The 20,334-nt window shown below is 54.9% G+C and overlaps 1 protein-coding gene across 2 annotated transcripts; it reads left to right on the plus strand.

Annotated features, from left to right (window-relative positions):
* The first annotated feature begins 8,175 nt into the window (after window positions 1–8,175).
* Window positions 8,176–18,395, plus strand: TLDC1 (TBC/LysM-associated domain containing 1). 2 transcript variants are annotated; one of them, XM_012730673.1, is made up of 7 exons: window positions 8,176–8,349; window positions 9,919–10,149; window positions 10,458–10,602; window positions 11,530–11,958; window positions 15,133–15,251; window positions 16,563–16,739; window positions 17,164–18,395. In XM_012730673.1, exons 1-7 carry the CDS (start codon window positions 8,197–8,199, stop codon window positions 17,272–17,274), a joined length of 1,365 nt encoding a protein of 454 aa, XP_012586127.1. In that variant the 5' UTR covers window positions 8,176–8,196; the 3' UTR covers window positions 17,275–18,395. The 2 variants fall into 2 exon arrangements, with proteins under 2 accessions (XP_012586127.1, XP_012586126.1); XM_012730672.1 differs by lacking the exons at window positions 8,176–8,349; window positions 16,563–16,739 and having other exon boundaries at window positions 9,763–10,149.
* The last annotated feature ends 1,939 nt before the right edge of the window (window positions 18,396–20,334 follow it).

Genomic DNA, 20,334 nt, shown 5'->3' on the forward strand with positions numbered 1-20,334 from the left:
AGTTGGACCGGAAGGGGTCTGGGCTTCCGTGAGCTGAGTGGGGCATTGACCTGGCGACCTGGGCAGCCGCAGCCCGACTCTGGTAGGGTTCGGGGGCCACGGCTCCGGTGCTAGAGCGAAGGGAGCCCGAGTGGGTCCGGCCCCTGCCCCCTTCTGGCTGCCCGCCTGTCCCTGGTGCCTGGATGGGGGAGGGACTCCTGGTGTGGACGCTGGGTCAGAGCTCAGATTCCCCCTGCACCTTCAGAGGGTCCTGGTCAGATCAGAGTCCCGGAGGGGCTTAGTTCCCAGGACTCTGAGCAATAGAGCTGGTATAGCCACTGAATAGATGGGGAACATCCATGTGAGGAGGCAGGCTGGGGGTGACCGCAGTGTGGGGCTTCCTTCTTGTGTTTTGACCTCCACTCACTAGCTTTTTCCAGGCCCTGAACCAAATTCAGGACAAAGAGAGGAAAAGAAAGCACACCCAGTTGTACCCCCCTCCCCAGGGGGACAAGTCAGCTTTGGACAGGGGCTCGACAGGTCAGCTTCTGGCCAGCAGAGATTCTGTGCTGTCTCAAAGGTGGACAAGTCCATTCTAACTCTTTATAGATGGGCTGCAGGTCCTGTGCCCTATGCAGGGCTTGAAGTCCTGACCAGAGGAGGCGCTTAGAGTCTCCCCAGAGAGAGGAGGGGGCTTAGGACCAGGCCACCCTCTTGGAGGCAGAGGACTAGAGACTGGGGGGCAGGAGTGGAAGGCGCCCCCAGGACCTGGCCAGTGGGGGAGGCTTTGAGGAGGAGGGTTGACCCTGCTAAGCTAGGTGCCAGCAGGAAGTGCAGTCCTGTCTGTGAAGACTGGCTTCTACTCCAGAGCCTGTCCTCAGCTTTCCATTGTTTTGGAACATCTAAAGTCTCTGGCTTCTGGAAAGCAGAGTTTAAATGCCCCAACTTGCTTCCTCTAACCCTTCCCCCCTCCCTGTGGGCCTGGCAGTGCCTCCCCCATTTTACTAAGGTTCAGGGAGGCTTAATAGCTCGTCCATAGTGAGAAACCCAGCAAGAATCAGAATCTGAACTCAGATCCTGTTTTTGCTCTTCTGGGACTTACGACCTCAGCTCAGGAGCCCCATACTCTGCCCACAACATCGTCCTTGGTGCCAGGGTTTCTCACCTTAAGCCCTGATGTTTGGGGCCAAACAGTCCTTTGTTGTGGGCGGTTGCCCTGTGTATGGTAGGATATTTAGCTGGACCTGCACCCCAGTGCAGCAGCTAAAAATCATTGCCAAATGGGGCATCCCTTTCCCCGACACCACCACTTAAGAAACTTGGATGCCTCAAAGGCCTTCATTTCCTCCCCAATACTAATCTAAGAGAGTTCTGGTGAGGTGGAAGCACTGAGGGCAGGCTGATCAGCTGGGAATACTTTGCACCTCTTCCATTGCCTGGCAGGGGTTCTTTAAAAAGGGAACAGGAACTCTGTGGAGCTCTTTGGAGATGCACCTCCTGCCCACGGCCCCAGATGGTAGGAATGGTGGCAGGAGCCTGGTCTCAGTGAGTGTTCTTTCTCCACTCTTGGGGCTTGAGGCTGCTGTACACCTCCTCAGAAACCCTGCGTCACCAGCCCATCCAGCCTTCCCAGTGGCTACTCCTGGCTCTGCCCTGTGCCGCCAGGGTCCCACCTCTTCTGTGCATTTCTGCCCTCTGTCCTGCCTCTTGGTGGCTCACCCGGCCCCCTCAGAGCCTGTGGGGTCTGGGGAGGTCTGGCCCTCCCTATGCTCTGTTTGCAGACAACAGTGGAGGAGGCTGGTGTGGCTGACTGCAAGGGTGCCTCTTGTCCCTCAGCCTGTGTTTTTTTTTTTTTAAAGTTTTATTTATGCACACAGAAATGGGGGACAGGCCAGAGGTGCAGGGGAGTGAGAGGCTTCACCAGAGGCAGAGTATAACAGCAGATTGACGAACTACACTGCTGAAGGGAGCAGCGGGAGGGTCAGGAGAGGTCTGCGCCATGTGTGACACCTCCCTGGCCAGAATCAAACTCACACTGAAGTGGCTGCGGCCAGTTTGCAGGGCTGCCTTTATCCTGTTGCGCCACTCAGCCCTCTTTATATAACTTCCCTCCCCCTTACTTCACTTTGCTGTTCCTTACTTCCACCCTGTGTATCTGGGCATCTGCCCCCACTCCCCAGATGAACCATGTTGGCACCTGAAGACCCACCCAGGACATGTCCTGCAGGCCACTTTGCCCCTGGTCTTCTGGAGTCCTGTATAGTATTCGCATCTTTCCCTGTGGACCAGTAACCCCTCAGTGTCTGTCCATCCTTCGATGTCCCAGCTGGATGCCTATAGCCATTGATGGAAAGAAAAGAAGTGCAGACTGATGTCAGGGGCCAGTCCCTGAGGAAGTGGGACCATGGGCTCTTAGGGACCCCGGGCATACTGATTCCATCACCACAGAACATCTGTGTACTTCTGAGGACTGGCATTTAAATGGTGGTGGCCTCTCAGCCCTAGGTCTCCTCTTAAGAGGTGGTTTTCCCAGTTTTTGAGTCAGGGAGTAGCTTTTGGGGTCCCTGTGTACAGCATTTCAGTGACCTCAAGAAAGGAGAGTTCACTGCCGTCCTTGCTATCAGTCGCCCTGGTGGCTTCTGTTCTTCTAAGATGGGGTGTACTCAGCCCCTCGCTACTGTAAAAGTGCCGATTCCCTGCCCTGTCCCCACTGTAGGCTGCAGAACAGAGATCAGGACATACTTGAGGGGACGGGGGCCCCTGAATGCTGTGGGGGCTGGGTGTGGGCCCGGTGGGACCTGAACATGGGGCCCTTGTCTGTCTCAGGACCTGGGTGCAGCTGGCCTGAAATCTCTACTGGGGAGCCCCTGCGTGGTGGGGGAATGCACCAGCCCACCTGATGGTGATGCATTGGACACTTCGTGTGCAGAGTGGCCCCGTGGATGGGGCTGAGTGGGGCATGGACCACTCGGGAAAGAGGGAGGGGTGCAAGCAGAGCCGCCTCTGGGCCAGTTCTAGTCTGAGCAGGATTGTGAGGTGTGCAAGGAGGGGAGGGCCTGAGCCAGATGAGGTACAGAAAGTAGCTGCCCAGAGGGACTTGAGTGAGGTCCAGGTGGACCCCACGCACTGGAAGGCCGGCTTGGGGAGCCTGCCTGAGCAGCTGTGGCGGCCAGATGGCCTGGAGGGCGCAGGCCTGGCGGGGTGCTGCGCTAACCTCTCAAACCTCTCCCTCCCAGGTTTCGGGAAGCCTGCCCTCTCCCACAGCCTGTTAGGTGAGTCCTGCCTCCACCCCTTAGCCCCACCCCATATTACAAGCCTTGACATTGGCAATTTTTTATTTGATTTTTTGGTCCTTTTCCTCCCAACCACTATCCCTATGTCCCCTTGACCTCCCCTCCTCCCCTTAACCTCAGAAATTATTAATGGCTGCTAGTTTGTTTTTTTTTTTAAAGATTTATTTATTTATACACACAGAACTGGGATACAGGCCAGAGGCTCAGGGGTGGTGAGAGGCTTCACCAGAGACAGAGTGGGGAGCAGAACAGGCAAATCAACGAAGTACACTGCTGAGAGGAGCAGCGGGCGGGTCAGGAGAGGTCTGCACGCCATGTGGTCACCTCTGGGGTGGGGATAGAACTCATGCTGAAGTGGCTTTAGCTTCTTAGTGCTGCACTTTAACCCGCTGTGCCACCAGGGAGGATCTAGTTTTTGAGATGATGGTTTCATACTCTTCAGATGTCCAGGCGTGGGACTGCTGGGTCCTGCCTTATTTGTGTTTTAACGTCAATCTAGGTGGCCTTCCACAATGGCCGCCCTGGGGCGTGTTCCCCCAACAGTGTCTCAGACGGTCCTCACTCCTCGCTCTCTGCAGCCTTTGCTGTCGAGTTTAGTGTTTAAACATGCCAGTCTTACAAGAGTGAGGTAGCATCTTATTGCGGTTGGAACCACACCCCGGGAGTGTGATGGACACTTTTTCATGTATCTATTGGTCCCCTGGTTTCCCTGTTTGGTGAATTCTCTGTTCACATCTGCTGCCCATTTATTTATTTATTTTTTATTGTTGAATTACTTAAGTTATATCTTGAATACTAACTCCTTGTCAGTTGTGTGACATCTATCTTCTCCTATTTGGTAGTATGTCTTTTTTAATCTACTGTTATTTCTTTGGCTGTGATTTAAGGTGATCCCAATGGTTTGTTTTTGCTTTGATTGCCCTTGCTATAGAGGTTGGGTTTCCAAATACCTCTTTTATCATTGATATCATGAAATGTATCGTCAGTGTTTTCTTCTATGTATTTTATTGTTGAGGTTTTTATATCTTTACTCCACTTAGAATTTATTTTTTGTGTCCAGAGTTAAGGAGTGATCCAAGTTTGTTTTTTCACATGTGTGCATTCAAATTTGCTGGCACCGTTTGCTGGAGACTCTCTTTCCCCAATGTATGGTGCCTCTTTTTATATACTTTACATCATTTTGTGCATTTTCCCATCTCAGTTGCAATCCCCTTGGGCTTCCCATCACCAAATCACCTGTGCCATCACCATAGTCCAGTGCATTTCCATCCCCCCACTGTTTTGATCCCATTCCCCACTTCACCCCCACAAAATGTCTCTGGTATTTAGCTGTTCATCATTATCATTATTTTCTTGCTTGTTCCGTTATATTCCTGCTATGAGCGAAACCATCCGGTATTTTTCCTTTTCTTTCTGGCTTATCTCACTAAGCATGATCTTTCCCAGCTCCATCCATGTTGCTGCAAAAGACATGTGATTCTTTTTTTTTTTGGTCTCTGAGTAATATTCCATTGTGTATATGTACCACATCTTTTAAATCCAGTCATCTACTTTTGGGCTTTTGGGCTGCTTCCATGTCTTTCCATTGTGAATAAAGCAGCAGTAAACATGGGAGTGCAGATATCTTTTGAATCAGTGTTTTTGTATCTTTTGGGTAGATAGTATGGTGTCTCTTTTTAAAAATCATGAATTAAGTATTGATATATACATGCATTTATTTCCAGAATATTGACTGCATTCCATGTCTATTGTTTTGCCAGTACCATGTTGTTTTTAGTGTTGCTGCTTTATAGTAGAATTTAAAGGTGGGCAACATCATGGCTCTGTTTCTCTCCATTTTTCTGTGTTGCTTTTGCTGTCTCACCTTGATGTTTTCTAGAAGTGCTAGTGTCTTTGATATGAAGACAAGTATGCGAAGAATAGTGTAGAGAATTGAATTGACTCGAACGCTATAGAATACTGTCAAAAGTGTAGATTATAGAATGGACTATAGAATAGAAATATAATTTACCTGGGCGCATCTTTATATACGTACCACTTTCGGGATTTTAGCAAGATGGAAGTTCCAGGGAGGATGTGTTTTCTGGTGAGTTGGTAAATTCACACAGATTTTAATAAAAGTCTTCCATATCCCTGGTGAGGGGGTATGGAAATATGTAGCAAAAATCATTTCTGGCTAAAGCTGATATGACTTACCAGAGCTCTGTAAAGCTGTGACTGAGGTGGGTTTCAGATAGGTGATGGCCCCAATGAGGGGTCTGCTGGCCAGTGTTTGGGCGGCACAGGGAAGCTGTGGGATGTCCTTCGAATGCAAATACTGTCATGACCTCACTGGCCACTGAAGGAACAAAACAAAGCAAGGCCACACTGTCTATGCAGATTAGATCACTGTGCAATCTCCCCTGGGAACCCCCAAGACCCTTGCTGGCCAATGGGAGGCATGCCATGGCCTTCCTGATTACAGCTTCACCCCTCCCTCCTGCATCTTTCACAAAGATGATGCAGCTGTCCAGTCACTAAATTGAACCCAACCTAGAGTGAACTGTCCCTCCTTGGCATCCTCCCCCAAATCACACAAGACATCCCAACCCTCACACTTTGATTGAGACACCCACACTTCCATGCTGTGGTATCCTCATGAGTCCGCCCCCCTGGCTGGTGGGCATTGGTGTGTTTTCTGCTGTCGCTCCTGAGACAGCTGGTCATGCGGCTGGCGTATCATGTGACAATACACACTGGGCTTCTCTGCAGGGCCCAGACACCTGAGCAACGTATTCTCAGGGATGTTGACATGCATGTGGCCTAGAGGGTCATCACACACTTGGAGGAGGCAAGCTGCCCACACGCCTAGGCTATGCAGCCCAGCCTGGTGCTGCTGTTTGCTGCTATGAGGGTCTGACTGTGTTGAGTTAGCTTTGGAATGAATGAGGCCTGCTCTCTCTCTTTGTGCTCTTTCCTACTATCCTCTGGAGTCAGTGGGCATTAAAAGTCAAATGATAACAGCATCTGTTAATCCAGCTCAAAATGTCAATGATTTCTTGGGGCTCTTGGAAGCATGGACAAAGAAGATGGCCAGTCCCCAGAGGACACCATGTGCTGCCCCCTTAGAGATGAGGGAGCGTGGGCCTTGATGCAGGCTGGGCTTTGAGCCCAGGGCAGGGAGGGTTTCCTTTCTGGCTCTTACTCTGCTGAGAAACGTGATGAGTGCAAGCTTCTGGAATCAAGATTGCCCCGGGGTGATGGTGGTATCAGCCTCATTTGTGCCATTGCATGTGCCCAGCGTACTTCTGCTGGAAGCTTCCTGTCCACAGTGGATACTGACCCACTGGGATGATAAAGAAGGCAGAAAAATAACAAGCATGTTGTGGGGGATACGCAGACATTACAAGCCCAGGCTTTGCTGGTAAAATGAAAAATGGAAAGCAGCTTGGCCATCCCTCAAACGTTACATGCTGCATTATCCTGTGACCCAGCAGTTCCCCCCGTTGATAGACCCTCCACCTTTGAGAATGAGGGTACCAGGACATGTGCATGGAGGCTGCCTGCAGCCCTTGTCCTGGTGCCCAGGGGGTGACACAGCCCCCAGGCCACCTAGAGATGAGTGGACAGTCCATGGGGGTGTTTCCACATGCTCAGCCATAGAAAGGGGTGGAGGGCAGCCACACACCACACTTGGTGAACCTTGAAAACATTGTGTGAATGAGAGAAGCCAGGTGTACGGAGCCCTCTGCATGAAATGTCCAAGGGCCGCAGGGGTTGACTGCTTTTGGGTGTGGGGTTTCTCTCAGGGGTAGTGGAATATTCCAGAGCGCCATAGAGATGGTGGCTGCACAGCACTGTGAACGAGCTATAGGCCTCACAAGAAGATGGTGAACTCAAAGAACTTGATGTTAGGTGAATCACACCTCAATAAAAGATGGGGAGTCAGTGCTTGTCTCTCTGGCAGGTTCTTCGCCGCAAAGCGCAGGTCAAGCCTGAGGACGGGTTGAGGAGGCATGGCGCCTCCTTGCCGTGCTTCACGGGAGTCTCTTGGGCTGTGGGCACTTGCTCCCCTTAGTGAGGTCTGTGACCATGAGCAGAGGCCACCAAAGGTCACCTGGCTTTGGGTGCCATTCTCTGCTGGCGTCTCCGGTGATGATTAACTCACTAACCTGTCCCAGCACACTGAGGTGGGTCTGTGGTGACTCCTGTTTTTCAGGTAGATAAGTCGAGTCTGAGTGCTTGTTCAAAAAGCTGGAGCCAGGGTCACAGAAGAAACACTTGATGGTGGCAGGCTGGCTTGGCCAGGGTATTTACACTGGTCTGACTGCAGCCACGGGCGTCCTGCAGCCTTAGGTTTTCTCACACCTGTTTAAACAACGACTTTTTGGATGATACTACAGACTTACGGCCCTCCCTGGTGGCACAGCAGGTTAAAGCATGGCACCAAGAAACAAAAGCCACTTCCTCATGAGTTCGATCCCCGCCTGCCCCAGAGGTGACCACATGGCGCGGCAGACCTCTCCTGACCTGCCTGCTGCTCCCCTCAGCAGTGTACTTCGTAGATCTGCCTGTTCTGTCCCCCACTCTGTCTCTGGTGAATCCTCTCGCCGCCCCTGAGCCTCTGCCTGTACCCCAGTTCTGTATGCACAAATAAATCTTTAAAAAAAAGAAAGAAACTACAGACTTGCCCCGTTACGTTAGCTTGGAGACTGTTGTCAAAGGACACCCCGTGTGGGCAGAGGTTCATGGGGCCCAGTGTTGTTTCTCCCGCTCCGGTGTGTCAGGGTCCCACGCTGAAACCCGTGACATAGCTCTCATGCTCCCGCTGCTTCCTGCCGTCCATTGAGATCCGTTTTCCAGGACACAGCTGCGCTTTGAACTTTCTCTCTAATGTGGCATCTTTTCCCCCTCCCAGGGTCTCGCCACCCAGGTCAGCGGGAAGATGGGGAACAGCAGAAGCGGCTTGCAGCACAAATTCACTTCCCAGTTTCTTCCTGAGGAGCAGGTGGAGGTTGATAGATTGTTCAACGTGCTCTCGGCAGAGGAAGCCAACCCCAGGCCCCCGTTCCAGACCTTCTCTCTGAAGGCTCTCAAGGTCAGCGTGGCCTCTGCCTGCAGCGCGGGGGTCTGCACAGTCTGTCCCTCGGGCCGCCTTGCCGTCCTGTTCCTGTCAGGCCATCTTGTGTGGACCCACATGGTCTGTTTCCCGTAAGGGCAGACAGCACATAGTGCTTCAGTGTGGGAGTCCACGTGCCTGGCTCTGTCCCCTCTGCCTTGTCAGGCCATGCTTGGGGACCATTGTTACTGAAGGCTGAGCCTGGGCTGCCCTGCTTCCTGTCACTGGACTCTCTGGCCTCCCACCTGCACTCCAAGCCTGAGGCTGTGACCAGCTGCCCGAGCTGGGCTCCTAGGCCGAGAGACTGCAGTCCCCAATGCCCCTTTGTCTTTAAACGGATTTGGATGTGTTCGCTGTGTCCTTGGGGTTTTAGGGCGCTCCCCAAGAAACTGAGATGTCAAATTCAAAGCCCCTCTGATAAGGAGTTGGGACTGTCTCCCTTTTTTTTTTTTTTTTTTTTAAATCCCATTCCATGGGGCTTTTAAACTGTTTGGGTGAGTAGGCTGAGGCAGGACACTGGCAAAGAGACATCAGCTCATCTTCCTGGAAGTGTTGGTGATCAAGCTCACCTCACCTCTGAAGAAACTAGTCAGGATAAGCAGGAAAGTTATCACGTCAGAGCTGGGGCGCACGTGTGTGCCCATACGTGTGTATTCTCCACTAGACCAGACCCTGGCCTGCTCACTCACCCACTACCTGGCACAAACAGGACCAAACAGGCCAATGGAAGACTGGACCGTAGAGGGTGACAGTATCCACCGTGTTCATCAAGAGAAATGGAGCTCAAAGTTGCTCAGAGGGCCTTGGCAACTCAAGGTTCCCGGAGTGGGGAGGAGTTGCTCAGCCAGCAAGCACGCTCTAGAAACGGGAATGCTCTTTGGAGCAGTGACGGGCGGGGACACTGCTCTATAGGGCCAGGCCGGGGCCTGGTCACTCCCACAGTGTCCTGTGGACAGGAGAACTGGCATCCCGACACGAGTTCAGTTGGTGACTTGCTCATTTACTTGTAACTCCGGTACCAAGTCAGATTTGAGGTGGGGGTCCAGAAGGAGAAATGCGCTTCCAGAATGTTACTGACACTAAGAGTTACATCTGATTTAAAGTAAGAGGAATTAAAAATGTGTTTCGAGCACAAAGAACTTGGAGGTTACAAATCGAATCGCAAGTTCTCCAGTATGTCTAGAAGGCGCTGATTGGAGAAGAGACTGAATCAGCTGTCCGCAGACTTTCTGTTCCGGATGTTAATAAGCTCACACATGCGCTTGGCAGCAGTCGGCGTCTAGAGGGAAGGAGACGTTCTGGGCAGAGTGCAGAGCAGACGGAGAAAGACGGGCCTCTCAGGAGGCTGGGGGGTTTGCAGGGCAGGCGGGAGAGGAGGGGTCAGGGCCAGTTGGCGTGCGCTCCTTGGGTGGCGCGACGTTCCCAGGGGCAGGAGCTGGTGGGGATGTGGGAGGTGAAGGCTGGTGGGAGCCGTGGCCTCCTGGTATGTCATTTCCCATGATTCTGCCACCTCCGAGTCCAGCCCTTTCTCCTGTGTGTCCCCACCAGAGGCATGTCGGGAAGGCCCTCCCCCCCGAGATGGTCACCAGGCTGTATAATGGCATGAAGGCCCTCGACCTGCCGGGCAAGGGGCAGAGGCCCAGCGACGGCATCTCCCGGGAGCAGTTCACAGTGTCCATGTCCCACCTGCTGAAAGGCAGCTCCGAGGAAAAGAGTCTTGTGGTCCTGAAGATGATTTCTGCCACAGAAGAGCCTGTGAAGGCAGGAGAAGTGCAGAAGGTAGGGCGGCCATGGGTCCCTGCCAGCCTTCCGGGAAGTCGGGGTGACCCTCAGCGGGCCCTGAGGACGAGTTGGCAGCCGGTGGAGGCACAGGCACGGAGCGCCCTGAGGCATGTGCTGACCGGGTGTGGTCTGAGCGGTCAAAGGCATCACTAGGAAATGAGCACAGACCCAAGTGACATGACCTTTCCCCACCTTGTGCCCATCACAGGTGGCATAAAAGAGAGAAAATGCCCATCCCCACGTGGGTCAGGGGTAGGAGTCGGGTCCCCGTGGAAATGTCGCTAATGATGAAACTGTGTCTCCAGTTTGCGCAGGACCTGGTCGGCGCTGTGGTGCACGTGCTGCACCACAGGAAGTTGCTGCGGGGCTGGGAGGGGCAGGCAGTGCCCGACGCCAACCCCCGCATCCGCGAGCTGGCTGCGCAGCTGCTCTCCGAGGTGAAGCTTCAAGGCAAGTGCGGCTGAGGTCGCCCTGGGGGTCGTGGTGGAGCCTCTGTCCCAGGGGGCTGAGGCCCCCAGCCCTGTGGCGGCTGAGGGTGTCTGAAGGATGGAGGCCCCTACAGCATTGGATTTTTAAATACAATTTGAAATAGGTTATTTCAAAATTCATTTAAGTAAGGTCTTTGGAAAGAATGACACAGTAGAACATGTAATCATGCGTGTATCTACGTTTCCATTTTATACATGTACATGGCACCCACTGCTTGTATGTTTGACTCAGCAGCCTCCCCCCAGGCCACCTCTGCTCCTAGGTAAGGCACAGGAGGGGACTGTGGCTGTTGTTTGGGAACAGTAAGGTGTGACGTTGGCTGGTCAAGCCTGTTCTCCCCGGATGGGCGGGCGTGGGGGTGCCCAGTAAGTGGCGGCTACTGCCCCGCCTGACATGAGGAATGGCACACCTCTCCATCCTCCCCAAATGACTGTGTTGGTGCAGAAACCCTCAGTGAGGTGGTGGTCTCAGGAAGGCCCTCAGGGGCCTTGGCTCGGGGTGAGGGCACAGATGTCCCTGGGCCTGATCGGAGAGAACAGAGCGTCAGCATGGAAGCTTTGTCCCTCAGAGGTAAGTGTGAGCCCTGCCCGCCACACATGTGACCCAGACACTGCGAGGCTGGATTAAAACAGTTGGGGAGCACAGAATTAAAAGAATGTGTCCGAAACAGACGTTCCACTCCATGGTCAACACTTTAGCTTTAGGAATGTTGAGTGTTTTTTTGCACCAGGCCTTTGAAACTGGGTGTGTTTTGTACTCAATGCCCAACCCAGTGCAGACAGCCCTGAGCCGAGGCTCAGGAGCTGTGTGTGGTGCCCGTGGTGGCCGGCGCAGGTGGGACAGTGGGGGCATGTGCTCGCCTCACCTGCGGTGTTTCCCCCTCTCTAGGTGGCAGGAAGCCTGCGGGGCCCCAGTGGCAGGACTGCGCCTGTGACCGAGCTGTGGTCGAGGACTGGGTGTTCAGGGTCCCCCACGTGGCCTCCTTCCTGAGCGTGGTCATCCACAGAGGCCTTGCCCTCATGCCCTCGTCCCTCGACCTGGCCACCCTGGTCCCCCAGCGCCAGGTGGCCCAGGGGCGGGAGTTCGAGAGCCTCCTGGACGTGCCGTCGCTCGTCTACATCAACTCCCACCTGCCCGCCGAGCTGCGGCACCGCTGGCGCCTGCTGTTCGCCTCCGAGCTCCACGGGCACAGCTTTGCCCAGCTCCTCGGGCACATCGTGCACCAGGGGCCCTGCGTGACGCTCCTGGAGGACCACGACGGCCATGTGTTCGGCGGCTTTGCCTCCTGCTCCTGGGAGGTCAAGCCTCAGTTTCAAGGTAAGACCAGCCACGGGCGCCGTCTGGTGAGGCGGCTGCGGCTGCTTCTCGGAGCCCTTGGCAAGAACACCGGGCGCGACTGAAAGGGTGTCCTGCACCCTCCCTTCCCGGGCTCTTCTGGGTGTGAAACGGCCCTCTTTGTGGTGATCAGATGCTTCAAGAATTTTTTTTTTTTTTTTTTGATCTGGCCAGCAGGATGAGTTGAGCAAGTCAGGTGTCCTCACCTTGCGTTTCCGGAGCGCAGACAGTGACCCCGCATGGTGACTGAAGCCCAGTCAGGCTGTGGTTGATCCTCATTCGGGGTCCTGGGGCCAAGGCTGACTCACTCTCCCATCTTCCTTTCCTGTGGCCCACAGCTGGTGGTATCGCCTCTGCTGCTTTTCTGCTTTTGTCTTTTTCGTCTGTCTTGTGTGTGTGTGTGGTTTTAAGACACTTGTTTGAAGTTGACAGCTCTTTGGTTGACCTTTTGAATGTTCTAGACTGAGTAAATTCTTCCTCTTCCTCCAAGAAAAATCCCCTGAGATGCATTCCAGAAGCACTCTCCTCCCGGGCACTGGCTCCAAGGTGAGCCCACCTCCCAGGATTCCACGCAGCTCCGTGTCCCCGGCGTGGCCAGGCTGCTGGTCTGTGTTCTCGGAGGCCCTGTGTGCCGTGGTGCGGGTGCTTCTGTCTATGGCTGTAAGGCAGACCAGGTCCAGGCCCGCTCACTCTCATGTGCTAAGGCTCCCACTCCGGCTAGGTCCACACAGGACCCAGGGTTCTGAGACCGGGAGCTGGGGACAGGGCTGCCTGCCCCTCTGGCACAGAGACTGTCTGGTGACCACCAGCCCTGTCCCACCTGCCTCCTCGCACCATCTCGCTCTGGCATGCATGACACCTCCTAACTGGCCTCATCCCTTTGCCACATCCCAGCCTATTCTGAGTGCCTCTCCCTCCTCTCGAGGCTGTCTCCCTGTTCTTCTGTGGGTTCTGGGATAGGTCACGTTCCCCCTCCCCATGCACTTGCCCTTCCTCCCTCCCTGACCTGTATGAACCACCAGCTCCTTATGGGAACCTAGGCAGGGTCACCTCCTCCAGGGAGCCGTCCCAAACCCCGAGGGCCCTGCCTTCCCTGTGGTCCTTTTGCCTTGGAGTGGCCTCTATCTGTCCCCGCTAGGCAGAGCATTTTTGGTCAGGCACCTGGGTCCTGGCTGCCGGGGTGGTGTCAGCAGCAAGCAGCTGGGTGGCCATTTGCTTGGGAGGGTGGGGGTGAGCACGAAAGGAAGATTTGGCCTCCTCTGCCTGGTTGTTTTGGGGATTTGATTTTCTCTGCATTTCAGAATGTTTCAGATCTTTTATCCAGTTGCTGCTATCAACCCTTCCTCATGGTGTCAGGGACCCCTAAGACCACCCGTACTTCAGTTATTCTCAGGGCTTTGCAGCTAATTGACCCATAGCTAATTAGCTCTCCGAGGAGTGTGTCTAGCAGGGATGCTTCCTGGGGACTCAACGCCCAGGGGTGGTGCCTAGCACCCTCCCAAATTCCAGACCCCTGGAGGAAAACTGGTTCAGCACCAGCCACGTGGTTTGCACAGAAACCGTGTTGGGACCACTCTTAACCACTTCCGGTGTGTGTGGGGGGCTGTTCAAATCCAGGTCTCCAGACCCCGCCCAGGGCCCAGCTCCCAGCTTCCCTTTCTGGATGGCAGACTCTCACTGTGGGGTTGTTCTCTGCACCCCCACCCTGTCACAGTGATGTGGGAAGGGGCCTTCTCCTTCAACTGCAACTTTGTTCAGGGTGACCCTGCAGGGTCTTCATGGCTTATTAACAAGCAGAATAAATCTTCCCAAAGAATGGTGGGGAACTGGGGTTACTAAATTTTCAGGGTTCTTGCTGTTCTGAGCTGTGCGGTGGAATTCCAGCAGAGGGCAGGCTTGCCTCAGCTCAGGTCCAGGTCCGGGCCAGGCTGGTCTGTCGTCATGGAAACAGCCATTTCTGACCTGCAGGACTGGTCAGAAAGCAGCTGCTTCATTTCTGCTGCTGTTTCTATCACTGGTTCTGGACTGAGCAGCGGCCTCAGGCTGGGCCAGGGGCTGCAGCTCCCCAGGGAGACGTGAAGTGCCGGTGCTGGGGAGGCTTGGAGACTGTGGTGCTGATGACCTTGGTCCTGAGCTTTTCAGGCACCGCGATAGGGAGCCTCACATGAGGGTGGCTCACTGTGGGTCTGGCTGTTGGGCAGGTGAAAATGGCCCCTCTGCCCCTGAGTCAAGTATGCGACCTCCCCCACCGAAAGCAGACCCTGAGAGACCAGAGGGAGGCTCCCCTACAGCTGAGGGGCCCATATTTTGTGGGCTATCCGCTCCTTTAGCAGGTGGGACCCTGTAAATGTTGGCCAAAAGGTGAACTTAGAATTGCAAAGTGAAGTGATGCCTGGAACCCCTGGCCATGGGGAAGCAGGCAGGTAACGGTGTCCAGAATTGCTCCCAACCTGGGCTCCTGAGCCCGGGGAATCAAGTCAGAGTCTTTAGCCTGAAGTGTCGTCCTGCCCACATGGGAGGTGCCGAGAAACTGCATTCATTCAGCAGCCCCCATGCCCAGTGCAGAAGCCCTGACCATCACTTTCATTGTTCCTTCCCCAAGGATAGTGCCCTGTGGCAGCAGTGTGTCTCTTTTGACATGAGTGTCAAGGGAACACATGAATGGGCCTTCAAGCTCCAGGGTGGCCCAGGGAGGACAGTGTGGGCAAGCGGGAGGGCCTGACCCTGGGGCGGGATCCAGACAGATCCCAGGGGCCTCTGCACTGGGTAGTCGGGCTTGCTGAATGCAGCCTGGGACGACCCCCAGCACTGCCTGCTGTTGGAGCGGACTGTGTCGGTGCGAGGACAGTTGCAGCAGTGACCACCGCCCCTCTGGCTACCGGGTCTGCAGGAGGCCTGCTCCCTCTGCCTTCCATGTGCTCACCTTGCAAACGGCGGCCTGCATCCCACCTCTGTTACCCCAGGGCCAGGTGAATGGGGCCCCAGATTCTTTCGGAAGTGCCAGGCCTGCAGGCCTGTCCTCTGCAGGCTCTGTCCCCATGAGCCTGAGGCGGCGGGCACCTGTGGTGAGCTCAGGGCACACCTGAGACAGTGGTGCTTTACCTTCCATTGCCTGCAGATTGGTGATGGGCTTGTTTGTGCTCTGGTCACTTTCAGGGGACAGCAGGTGCTTCCTGTTTTCCATCTCACCCCAGATGGCTGTGTTCACCCACACAGGCTATAATAACCACTTCATGTACTTGAATCACGGGCAGCAGACCATCCCAAACGGCCTGGTAAGGACTGAGGGGGCTGCCGGAGGTATCCCTGGGGTTGTCGCCCTGGCCCACCCTCCCCACAGTGGGGCAGCTGCATGCGTGCAGGCACATAAGCACGCCAAGGTCAGGGGTTTCAGGGCTGTGGGCGCCAGGGCTGGGACTGAGCTGCTCCCGTGGGAGGATGGGTGCCTTGGTGGGTTATATGCAGATGGCGAGTGCAGCCTTCTCCCTGGTTCCAGGTGGTCTGTGGTCTTTGATACCTCCGTGCCAGACCCCCGGGGTTGCTGCCTGGCCATGTACCTGGGGTACTGCCAGGTGACTCAGAACAGGGGGAGGCCCAGCAGCCTGCCCCAAGGCGGTCTGCAGCCTGGTGACCAGGCTCAGGGAGAAGAGAAAGGCTGGAAGCCAGGGGCCAGGTGGGCAAGGGCACAGGGCTGAGGAGCAGGCAGGGTGCCCATTCCTTGCTGAGTTTGGGTAGAAGTGTGCCTCCTGCCCGCACTCCAGTCCACTGCTTTTCTTTGCTTCTTAACAAAAGGTTCCTTTTGAGAAATTCAGCCCCGAGCTGGCAGAGCAGAACTGAGAAGGCCGGTCATCCCGGTCATCAGGATTTCCCAGGTTCTCTGCAGGTTGCCCCTGGCCCTTCTCAGAATAGGGGCTTGGTGACAGCAGGGAGAGGCCGTCAGCCTCAGGAGCAGCACCTAGTAGGTCCCTGGAAGTGGCTCGAAGTAGCCTGAGGGTGGGGAGCGCCTCTGAGAGCCCACGGAGATTTCCTGCTCCGAGCTCTTGCCCAGCATGAGTTTCAGGGTTTGCCAAGGACCTGACAGGAGCATGGTGGAGGCGACACTGGAGAGTGTGATCAGGGAGGCCCAGGCAGACCTGAGGCTACTGGCCCAGAGGCGCCACGTCACCTGGGTCTGTTCCTGTTGCTTTCCTTCAGAGCAGTGCCTCTGCCCACAGAGCAGTGGCTCAGGTTGAGCCCTGGGTTGTTTGTCTGGGTGAGCTCTCCCCCCGACCCCCAGTCCCACTCCTGGACACAGTAGGTTTCCCAAGCTCAAGGCCTATGTTGGCCTCCCTGCTGATGTTAGAGGCTGAGTCTCTGGGCCCTGAGGGTGTTCAGCCCCTGTCCCTTGCTGTCCTGTGCTTCTGCCTGTGTGGCCCCTGAGACGAGCCAGAAACCTTGCAGATTGTTCTGTTACAGTACCTTGTCATGGGGTGTGAAGCTGCACAGGTTGAGGGCAGAGCAGAGCCCTGGGGTCTCCTGAGTCCTGTCTGGGCAGCCAGCTGCGAGGTCTCTGCAGGCCGGGGTGTGCTGACGCGCTCCCTCCGCAGGGCATGGGCGGGCAGCACAACTATTTTGGGCTGTGGATCGATGTCGATTTTGGAAAAGGACACAGCAAGGCCAAGCCCACATGCACCACATACAGCAGCCCGCAGCTGTCAGCCAAGGAGGACTTCCAGTTTGAGAAGATGGAGGTGTGGGCCGTGGGCGACGCTGAGGTGACCCAGGTGAGCGCGGGCTCACTCCATGGGCTTTAACCTGCCCCTCCCCCCCGAAGGTAGTTCATGCCACATTGTCTCAGTGGCTGTGGGCTGTCCCTTGCTGGTGGGCACCAGTGGACCACAGTGCACCCCAGAGCCGGGTGCCCTATCAGGGGTAAGTAAAAGGCACAGCTCCAGGCAGCAGGCACCTGACCTGGAGCCATGGGGCCTAGGTTCCTTCTAGTTAGTGCTGATGTGAAGAGTCATTGTGGGGACCTGCAAGCCTCCCCAAACATCTCATCACCATGCAGTGCTGGTGTCCCCAAGTGGGGAGACCCAGGGAGACAGGGTTTGCTGTGACGCACTCCAGTAAGCCTAACGCCGGCAGCACATCTGTCATTGTTGGCCGCCAGGGAGACAGGTTCTCTTCCCACCTTCCCCTCTTCCCAAGGCCAAGAACGGAAAGAGCATTCTGGATGTGGACCCGGAGGCTCAGGCGCTGCTGGAAATCAGTGGACGGACACTCCATAGCCACGGGCTCCGGGAAGCCTCAGCAGAGTGAGGAGGAACCCCCAGTGCATCCTTCTGGAGTGAAGCGTGGGCACCCCCGGGTGCAGCCTCAGCTGCACAGCCTCTCCTGATCCCTTGTGTGCTTAACTTGAACCTGGGGCCACATGAATCACTCCCAGCTGGTCCTGAGTGTGTCCGTGGGAACAGAGTAAAGTTCCTTCTGCCACAGGTTGAGTGGTGGGTGTATCTTCCAGAAATCCTCAGTGTCAAATTAGCAGCTTAATTCTTAGTTCATTTCATATCGATGAACTTGAACCATCTTCTGCCATCTCTACTGGAATCAGTTTTTGTTGGGAATAGGAGTGCTCACCTGTGGGAGTCACCTGTTCTCTCTCAGGCCATCCCAGTTAAAAGTGAGCCTTGACAGTCCATGTCAATGGTGGAAGGAGCTGGACATGTGTTTGTGACTCTCAGTGCACTGGGGAGTGACTTCTGATGGCGTGGAATCTCTGTGAGAAAGCACAGGCCATATGTTGATGGGGAAAGCAGCCAAGGATTTTGGAGATTACACATTTCCTGAGCCCTGGGCCCCGAGTGGGTGGTGGTGATGAGGTCTGCCTCTGCTCTTCTCAACTGTTTTTAAATGTGTCTGTGCCGGGAGCAGACGGGAGAGCCAGGAGATGCACGGGAACTCACAACTGTGGTCTGACGCTTGTTAAAAAGCGGGGCGTGCTGGAGCCTGAGATGGAGTGCTCTGCTGAGATCACTGTGTGTGTGACATGTGTGCATCTGTGACCTGTATGGCCTGTCACATAAACAAGTGGCGAGCCTTGACCACCCCTTGCCCTCAGGGCCGCCCTTCCTAATGCCATCCTCACGGTGCTGGTAGGTGGGCAGGGCTTCAGGGCCAGCCCTGCCTCCTTGCACAGCTGCTGACTGAGCCTTCGGAAGCACAGGGCATAAAGGCCGGCAAGGGGGGTGCCCCGATGCCCAGACGCCGTCTCAGTTACCACTGAACTCCTTACAAAATGCCAGTGTTTCAGAGCTGCTCTTCTTGACTGATGTGGTAGCAGCTACAGGCACCCTGACACTGAAGAGGAAGAACTCGGTTCCAAATCCTCAGTGTGTTACCAACGCACTTTTCTAGACGCACCATTAAATACTTCTCACGCAGGTCTCTAGGCGTCTGCGCCATTTATCGTCGCCGCTGGTGGAGGCAGATTTGGCCTGCCCTGTTCCTACCACGTGTCTGTGCTAACATGGGGTCACAGATGGAGACCAGCACGTTCCCACAAGCCTGGGTGTGCTTGTGGGCACTTGGCAGCCCCTGGGGTGCAGCCCTCGCCTTGCTCGTGGGGTAGCCATGTGACTTCCCATGGCCAAGATGCTGCCTCTAGTGCAGTTGTGGGCATACACGTCTGTGCAGGGCGTCCGCTGTGGCCCCAGCCACTGGAGCAACCCGCAGTAGCCGGCTGAGCCCCAGCGGCGGCAGCTGTAACACCTGAAGGGGTCGCCCTTCAGTGAAGGGGGGATAAGAATTTGGATGGCTGGGGCAGTCTCCCTGCAAGCGAAGATCGCTGGGGCCCAGCATGGCTGTTACTTATTTCCCACCCTCTTCCCTTCATTAAGAAACTGCCCCGTGTGTCCACGGTGAGTAATGCAAAAGGACGCCAGGACTGGAAAGGTGAGCCTTCCTCCCGCCGCCCTGCATCCCGCCGTTTTCCTTCCGCAGGACAGGAGCACGAGTGACGTCACCGCGTAGGCCCTGGTGTTCACAGCGCGGCGTGCACACACCCACGCATGCACGCACGCACGCACGCACACACCCCGACGCACACTGAGCCTCCTTTGTTGCTTCGGCCCGGGGAGACGCGCTGTGCAGTTGAAGCCTCCTAGGGTCACGCGGGGGCTTTGGCCCAGGACGAAGGCTTGCAGCCGAGCAGTGGGCTGACAGGTGAGCAGGCACCGGCCTCGTGCCCCACGGCCGCTGTTCTCGCCTGCCGCGCCCGGCCGGCCGGCCGCCTCCTAGTGCTGCGTGCACACACGCGTCGTCTGCAGCTTTGGTTCTGACCGGGTTTTACGTCCTGCGTTACTGCCCTGTCCCTACAGTAGCTGAGAACCTCCTCTTCCAGTGCATAGGAAATGTAAAGTGAAAGGAGTTCCTTCGAAGTGGGGGTGAAAATTGCTGGTGTTTGTTGTGGGGGCTGCTTCACCCTGGTTAACTTTTTTTTTACGGATCCCTATTTATATTATTATTTTTAATAGTAGTTTATTTTTACATATTTTTGTGCATTTTTCCATCTCATTTGCAATCCCCTTGGGCTTCCCATCACCAAGTCACCCTGTGCCATCACCGTAGTCCAGTGCATTTCCCTCCCCCCGCTGTTTTTGATCCCATTCCCCACTCTGTCCCCACCCCCCAAATGTCTCCGGTCTATAGCTGTTCATTATTATTATTATTTTCTCTCCTGGTCCGTTACACTCCTGCTATGAGTGGAACCATCGGTATTTTTCCTTTTCTTTCTGGCTTATTTCACTAAGCATGATCTTTTCCAGCTCTATCCATGTCTGGTTAACTTTTCAATGGGCCTATAACTCGTTTTTATAAAAGCCATCGAGGTGGGTGTCAGCATCTGCAGGGGCCCTTTTGGGTTTGTTAAATTTCCTAATAATATTCCATTTTACAGACTGACATCCACAACAAAGCATGCCCTTGCATTTATTTAGGTCTCCTGTGGCCTCTTGGATTTTCTCACCTTACCACCCGGGTGCAACACACATTTTGTATACATCTGAGTGTTTTGTTTTTATGTAGGCAGTAATTACATTTTTAATTTGTTTCCAGTTGTTCACTGCTAAAGTTTAGATGTAGAGTTGATTTTTGCATGTTAATCCTGTTTCTGTCTTTTTAAAAATATTTATTCATACAGAACTGGGGTACAGGCCAGAGATGCGGAGGGTGAGAAGATTCACCAGAGACAGAGTGGGGAACAGAACAGGCAGATCAACAAAGTTCACTGCTGAGGGGAGCAGCGGGCAGGTCAGGAGAGGTCTGCTGTGCCCTGTGGCTCTCCTCCGGGGCAAGCAGGTATCGAACTCATGCAGGTATCGA

This window comes from Condylura cristata, unplaced genomic scaffold (genome assembly GCF_000260355.1).
Source record: "Condylura cristata isolate star-nosed mole 26May11 unplaced genomic scaffold, ConCri1.0 scaffold00028, whole genome shotgun sequence".
In the NCBI taxonomy this organism is placed as follows: Eukaryota; Metazoa; Chordata; class Mammalia; order Eulipotyphla; family Talpidae; genus Condylura; species Condylura cristata.